This window comes from Spea bombifrons, chromosome 8, assembly GCF_027358695.1.
Source record: "Spea bombifrons isolate aSpeBom1 chromosome 8, aSpeBom1.2.pri, whole genome shotgun sequence".
NCBI classification, from domain to species: Eukaryota; Metazoa; Chordata; class Amphibia; order Anura; family Pelobatidae; genus Spea; species Spea bombifrons.
In genome coordinates, this window is record NC_071094.1 from 43,353,224 (window position 1) to 43,361,083 (window position 7,860).

General features: G+C 49.9%; 1 protein-coding gene across 1 annotated transcript; it reads right to left on the bottom strand.

Moving 5' to 3' along the window:
• Positions 1-223: 223 nt before the first annotated feature.
• Positions 224-7,382, bottom strand: FLOT1 (flotillin 1). The gene is made up of 13 exons (XM_053473169.1): positions 7,247-7,382; positions 4,409-4,454; positions 4,080-4,155; positions 3,156-3,246; positions 2,918-3,061; positions 2,708-2,827; positions 2,523-2,618; positions 2,290-2,442; positions 2,023-2,204; positions 1,869-1,914; positions 1,595-1,732; positions 706-870; positions 224-591 (listed from the first exon to the last, which is right to left on the bottom strand). The coding sequence occupies exons 2-13, from the start codon at positions 4,452-4,454 to the stop codon at positions 559-561; spliced, it is 1,290 nt and encodes a 429-aa protein (XP_053329144.1). The 5' UTR covers positions 7,247-7,382; the 3' UTR covers positions 224-558.
• Positions 7,383-7,860: the final 478 nt, after the last annotated feature.

The window sequence follows — 7,860 nt, forward strand, 5'->3', positions numbered from 1 at the left end:
GGACTGGCACGTGTAGGAGGCAACGAGTCGGGGCGACTCGGGTGACCTTTTTATGGCTGGGCCGTAGGAGACGTAATACGCTATAGGTAACAATATCACATTAACCCTGGTGAACGTTTAGCGCACCGTGAATACGCCCAAAAAGGCATGCAATTTAAGGGTCGGAGTAGCGTGAAGAAGAAATCACATTCTGGTGAACAAAACTGCTAAAAAATTAAACGTGCTGGCGGGTTAAAAGCCCATTAAAGGGAAACAGACAATGTAACTGTCAGCGAACAATAAAAAAACAATCCATAAAGTAACAGGAAATGAGCTACCCTGATTGAAACGCAGGCCATGGGGGGGGGGGTGGGCAGCCATGTTTGAGTCCCCCAACCAAGCCTTAAAAATAAAACAGTTAAGGACCACAACATATCCCCCCCCCCCAAATAAAGTCTCCAAACCTAAGGGCACCGTGGTGTGAGGGGAAAGGCCGGGGTGTAATATCCATGTCGGAGCGGGAGAAGGCAGCTGAGCGCACCGGGGACCGGCGGCGGCGGTAAACGCTACGTCTGGAAGTTAGGACATCCGTCCGGGCTTCTTATATCCGCTCTACAAAAGACATGGAATAAATGCGTCAAATAATGCGTAGAAAAGGTGAGAGAGACCGTTATCCGGAACAATCTGGAGTTCTATACAAATAAGCGAGAGGAATAAATGGCTGACCTGGTGGATACTGACGCCTGTCAGCTTCTCCACGGTTTCTGGGAGACGGCTCAGGATATCTAGAACCTCGCCTGTGATCTTGGAGGCGCCGACCTCGCCCCCACCGCTCGATATCATCTTGATCTTCTTTACCTCGGTAAATGGTTTGCTGATCTCTTCAACAACCTGGTTAACAAAACAAAAGCACCAGGAACAATAGTGAGCGCTGGAGGACGCGGGAAGAGTAAGCGAGCGCTGGAGGACGCGTGAAGAGTGGCGCGAGCGCTGGAGGACGCGGGAAGAGCGGCGCGAGCGCTGGAGGATGCATGCATAGCAGTGAGTATGCGGAGGACACAGGAATAGCAGTGAGTGCGGGAACAGAAAGTGAGCGCTGGAGGACGGGGGAACAGAAAGCGAGCGCTGGAGGACGCGGGAATAGCAGTGAGTATGCGGGAGGACACATGAATAGTAGTGAGTGCTGTAGGGCAAGGAAAAGGATGTGAAGATGGCCAGATGGACCCGGTAAAAGAGAGAGAGAGAGTGTGAGTGTAGGAATAGCTGAGAGATGGAAACGACGTGGCAGATGTTTGAGTGGCGTCATTAAAAGACTCGTACTGTTAAGTTGAGTGACGACGCAGCAGATGGTGACAGAGATGAAATACGAGTAAAGGACAGGAGGGCCTGGTGTCTCCGAACATGGAAGGGCAGAAGGTGCTACAGAGCGCGACGGGCAGGTAAGTATGGGATAGGATTGATCCGGCCGAGTCACTGATGGGATTGAGATAAAAATCAAAGTGGACGGTGTCTGATAAAACGGGAATGGAGGGTTTTACTCACTAAACTGTGAGTGGATATACCCCATTCTCTGCGTTAATATCTTCCCCTACTTAGCATGATGTGTTGCTGTTACCTCCGGCAGCTTCTCCAGTAACATGTCCACGATGGCCGCATCCTGGTACTCCTGGAAGGCTTCTGCCTTTTTGGCCATTTGCTCTGCATCAGCGCGGGCTTTGATTTCAATAGCATAGGCCTGGGCTTCGCCTCGAATCTTGGGATGCATAGAGAGCACAGGATGAAACCGCAGTCCGTAACCTCACATTATTTATATGTTATCTGGGTTATGTAGATACTGATTACCCCCCCTCCCCCGGCATCTACCTGTCTGCTGCCCCATGGCCACTAACCTTGATAGCTTCGGACTCCGCTTCCGCCTCCGTGATCAGCTTCATCCTGAAATGAATAGGATCGGGAATTACAAGGAGAGAATGAAGCACAAAGTCAAGATATCAATGGAAAGATAGAAGAAAGAAGCAACCCTGCCCTAAACGCCCATCGCACCTCTCGGCTTCAGCGAGTTTCTCCAGGCGGTATCGTTCAGCGTCGGCTGGTTTCTTAATCCTGGCTTCCAGCTCCTTCTCCTTACGCTGGATCTCTTGATCCTGCAACTGGATTTGTTGTGTCCTCTCCACCACTTGGACCTGGACCTTCTGCTCCTCGATCTTCTGCTTCGTCTTGGCCACCTGCAAGAAGACACCGTGTCGTGTAAACGATCCATCTCTTTATCCACGAGGTCCAGGCGCAGTGATGAGTCTCTGACGACTTTACCTGTAACTGATAAGCCAGGTCGCTCTCTGCCTTTCTGCTGTTCACCTCCAAGTCGTATGCCGCCTTCTTCAGCTCAAAGTCTCTCTGTGCCTTGGCCATCTCGATCTCGTTCACATACTGAGCCGAGACCTTCGCCTGTTGAGCCTCTGCCTCCTGCAACACGCATTTATTTTGGTTACGAATCCTCGACAGACGCGGCCCGCGTTGGACTCCGCACGTTCTCGGCTTCTCACCTTGATTCCGGACTCCCTCTTGGCCACGGCCTCTCCAATCCTCGCATCCTTCTGAACCTGAGCCGTCCGAGCCTTGCCCAAAGAGTTCAGGTATCCCTGTCGGAGGGCAAGCCGAGTTAGCATCTCCCCGTGTAATCTGACTCATTTTATTGTCCAAGGCTTTCTTTTGTCACGTCTTGGGTTACCTGATCGTCGTGAATGTCTTTCAAGGTATAACTGACGACACTGATTCCCATGTTAACCAGGTCAGACGAGGCCACTTTAAAAACCTGCTCCGAGAACTTCTGTCTGTCCTTGTAGATCTCCTGCGTAAGAGAAGGACGAGTCGGAAGAAGTGGTTGAGAAACACGACATGGTGCCACGAGCAGTGAACGAGACACCCATATGTTTCATACCTCGACCGTCATGTGAGCCATGATGGCGCGCTGATGGCCCTCCAAGGTCTCCAGGGAAATATGAGCCACTTCATTCTCCGATTTGCCAAGAAACATCTGGCAGGCAGCTGCCAACATCTCCTTATTCTGTCCCTGAATCTTAACCTTCAAGTAAAAATAGATCCATTGGGTAAAATAATGAGGCGCGCTACGCAAAAAGACCATGGGGGAGAAAAGGTAGACTGGTGGCCTCACTTACTTGCGCGATACCCGTCACTGAAATGGGGACCCCGTGGCGGGTGTAGACCTTCTCGCTCTTTACATTCAGCGTCAGCGTGTTCAATGAGATCCTACGGGGTGAACGTGCGAAGGTCACTGTATATATATTTATAACATTATTCGCGGTCATACAAAACGATCAACTTAAAAATTAGCCCCACATTGTATATTTATCCCACAGGCAGCACTCCCTTTAGTACTGATTCATGCGATGTCCCCAGCCAGCCCCCCCCTTGTTAATTAATGGCCCCCACACACCCTTGCATATTGCCCCCAGCTAGCCTCACATTGTATATTTATGCCACCCAGCAACCCCCCTCCATAGTATCATGTCAGCCCTTGCACCCAGACTGCATCCACAGGACCTGCCTAGCACCCAGCATGTGAAACCATAGGACTTGCCATCTTTGCCCCCAGACAGCCTCCCTGTGCCATCTTTTCCCCCAAACAGCCTCCCTATGCCATGCTTACCCCACTCACACATCCATGTTATCACACACACATTTATTCACAAATTCCCTCATTCATTCCCTTATCCACAGATACTCATTCACAAATATTCTGTCATTCAGATACTCATTCAGTCACACATACTAATTCATATACCCTCCTGCACCCCCTTACATGAACTGCAGATCTCTCTGTGCTGCTCGCAGGGGCCACTGCATCCCTGTGCAAACAACATCTTTTTTTTACCGCCCAGGGGAAGCAGGTCATGTGGCGTGACGTAAATTGACGTGACTCCACAGGTAAACAGAAGGCCCCTGCAGAAGTTATCGTGGGCGGGCTTGGTTGCGAACCCCCGCGACTGCAGTTGCTGCCCCTTTTGCCCCACGGGCCGGTCACTCCCCGCCCCTGGTATATACGGATAGACAGACACAGACACACGTACATGGGATCTCACCTCTGGATCTGCTGTATACAGGGCAGAACGAACACGCGCCCTCCGGCAATCATTACAGGAGGGCTGCGGCAAAAGCCTGGAGAGAGAGAAAAGGTCACGCGATGACATCAGCAGGATGAAGCAATGTCGCTGCTTGCGCGTGTCATTGTGCAGTGCTTGGGGCAGCGTGCTGAGGGCCCATTCTCCATGTACTGCGTCAAAGCGTCTCACTGTGTGTTAATGTGAAGTAGGATGCGTCTATAGGGGGGTAGGGCTGCTGGGAACGATGCTTATACGGCGGTTACGTGGCATGTGACTGCGTGATTTAGGTGGTTGTGCCCACACCGTACCTGATACAACCATGGCTTCATTAGGTCCGCAGGTATAGAACACCATCTGATGGGAAAACAGGAGAGATCATGTGAAATTTGGTTTACACGGACAGACACACGCTCATACCATCTCAGGAGGTGTCTCAAATTACAATCCTTTCAGTAGGAAAACATTTTCGGAAGTATCACTGCGGGCCAAAAACGCCAATATTTACGACAAAAAATCCAATACTGGGCGGCGCGGCCCTAGACAGCACACGGTGCAACGTAATGAGTGACGCGAAAGTGTCTGAACGCTCATTCTAAGAAAGAATGACAAAAAAAATTTGCATTTTTGCAAATAACCCAGCCAATCAGATGCCGACAGCCGCTATTCGGAGACAAAACACGGTGTTGGGGTTTTAAAATGCAAAAAAATATATCAAGGAACTGAAATCATAGAGTAAAAAATGAGGTCTTTTCCCTTTTTCTCCTGGACTCATGGACTTTCTAATAACATCATCACACGGCGTTCACACACATGATACATACCACCCGGCACACGGATACATCGCAGCCCTCATTAGCTCTCTCGTGGAGCAGGGCTGTGGCTCTACATTACACAGCAGACGGTAGGGAGTGGGGAGAGGGCTGCGAGCTGGTGGTGAAGGAGAGACACGCTACGGGGTTAAAGCAGAAATGGGAGAGTTAAGGTTTTTCTTCCTTAAGATCTAACCCCAGAGCTTCTGCTGCAGGAAGAACTTGGCTCACCATGTATAATGTATAACTCAGAGATATTGCACCGTTCTCCACACTGATTTAATTATACATTTTACAGGGTCAGCGCACAATCAACTCATTGAATAGATCCCTAGTTTAACCAACCCAAGGAGCAACATATAGAGCCATTACCACCCCATGGAGGGACCGCAGAGTAGTATCAGACCCCCCCTTACTGCCCCACGGAGGGACGCAGGGCCAGACTGCAGCAGAACACCCAACATGTGGGGCTTTTGGCAGGATCACACAAGAGGTTCTGTGTGCCCAGAGTACCCGCCGCCCCGATGCTGGTAAATATATAATATGATATTTATTCATGTCCTGCACGGGAAATAGCCGGGGGGGGGGTTGGGGAGAAGGTCAAATGCACCCCCCCCACGCATCTGCAAAAGGGTTCCCCACGAGCATTTAAAGGGACCTCTCAGCTATCCTATACATTAAAGAGACAGCCGCAGCGTCCCTTTACACATAGATGGACTGAAAGCCTTTATCACAAACAAGTTTAAATCTTTGGATGATGCGATAATAACGTTATTACATCATACACGTGGGTTCATTTCAATGGATATAATAATAGCACATCCTCGGTAGCTTCCGACGTCTGCCTCGTGGATCTGTAGCCCGGATTAGAGCCTCAGAAAGCCGGTCGAGGACGTGGAAGGAGAAAGTCGCTCAATGGTTTTTAGGAGATATTGAATTCAGACGCTTTGGATTGGAGGCAGCCTGTGGCAGGGCCAGCATTATCTAGTCAGCTTCCTGCCCTGGAGTTCTCTCCCTTCACCCCCCCCAATAAAGGCTGCCTGAACCAATCAACAACTAAACAACAGAGAGACAACTTAATGGGGAGGAATAATCGTCCCCACAGAACCTGAGAACAGGAAGTTAAAGGAACAGTTTAGTGTAGAAACTGCAGCCCTGCAGCTGCCCTCCTGCTCCGTGGTCTGAGGATTCCTGATTGGCCAACACAGGAGCTGACGGGCTGTAAATATATGAGCAGAACCCCCCCACACCCAGGCATCTGCAGATCTGAAGGGACCATCATATGCCTTTAGTGCCTATAGTATAGATATATATCAGCTAATACATATACACACACACACATACATATATATATATATATATATATATATATATAAACACACATATACACACACACACACACACATAAATAGATACATATACATATATAGGGAAACTGGGATTTTCCCCAAACGGAAGAAAAATAAACAGAATTAAGCCGGTAACGTGATCGGTAACGTGATCGGAGCGAGCCGTGTTTATATTACCCCAGCCCTGGGCTGTGTGCAAAAAAACACTTTAACCCCTCGAGTTCCAGCAAACATGCAAAATATCACTGAAAGAAGGCATTTTATTATAAATAGGACTACAAAGATGGAACGATTTGAAATAAAAATAAGCAATTTCAGATATTTTGTTCAGGGCAAAGATAACCTCGTGCAGAATTCTATTATTTCTTCTAATAATAATAATAATCATGCATATAGGGTTTTGTTATATATAAAGCAGCTGGCAAGCATTATATACACAAACATATATATATATATATATATATATATATATATATATATATATATATATACATATATACACACGCACACTATATATATATATATATGCACGCACATACATGTGTCTATATATTTATCTACATGATAAATACATAACATTGCAGGAAAAGCTCATATAATTAGAAATAATTACACGCCGCTCTATACATCCCACTGCTATATAAATAAACTTACAATAATCCCACACACCTGTCATTACACACCCTGTGACACCCGCAAAATATCACACACCCGTCTGTGACACCAGCAAAATATCACACACCCGCAGTGTGTACATGGCAAACCAGACACAAGGGTAACTGGCACCGTGTGGGGGGTCGCCCCGGTAACTGGCACCGTGTGGGGGGTCGCCCCGGTAACTGGCACCGTGTGGGGGTCTCCCCGGTAACTGGCACCGTGTAGGGGTCGCCCCGGTAACTGGCATCGTGTGTGTGGGGGGGTGGCCCCACTAACTGGCACCGAGTCTGCCCAGAGCCTGGCAATGCACACAGGGACAGGCACACCGCACCTTGCTGGGGCTGTTGTCTCCTGCAGATGGGGCAGATCACCTCAGAGGCAGTTTTATTAATTCCTGGGTGTCTGAATCCCTCTTCCTCCTCAGGCTGCTGTTTTCTTCCTCCCTGGCAGCTCCACCCTGACGTCACACCCCTAACCTCACCCCAAGCAGTCCGGAGAAACGATAGAGACGCGGAACAGCGCCACCTGGCGGACGGAGGACGCAGCGTGTGAGTCCCCAGTGCAGGCAGAGCCCATCACCCAGTGCAGGGAGAGCCCATCACCCAGTGCAGGGAGAGCCCATCACCCAGTGCAGGGAGAGCCCATCACCCAGTGCAGGGAGAGCCCATCACCCAGTGCAGGGAGAGCCCATCACCCAGTGCAGGGAGAGCCCATCACCCAGTGCAGGGAGAGCCCATCACCCAGTGCAGGGAGAGCCCATCACCCAGTGCCCATCACCCAGTGCAGGCAGAGCCCATCACCCAGTGCAGGGAGAGCCCATCACCCAGTGCAGGGAGAGCCCATCACCCAGTGCAGGGAGAGCCCATCACCCAGTGCAGGCAGAGCCCATCACCCAGTGCAGGCAGAGCCCATCACCCAGTGCCCATCACCCAGTGCAGGCAGAGC

Excerpts from the sequence above, each read along its gene's own strand:
- FLOT1 (XM_053473169.1), bottom strand. The coding sequence starts at position 4,454 with ATGGTGTTCTATACCTGCGGACCTAATGAAGCCATGGTTGTATCAG. Across the intron at positions 3,062-3,155 it reads CAGTGACGGGTATCGCGCAA|GTTAAGATTCAGGGACAGAA; the intron begins GTAAGTGAGGCC and ends TTTTACTTGAAG. Across the intron at positions 592-705 it reads CAGGCGTCAGTATCCACCAG|AGCGGATATAAGAAGCCCGG; the intron begins GTCAGCCATTTA and ends TGTCTTTTGTAG.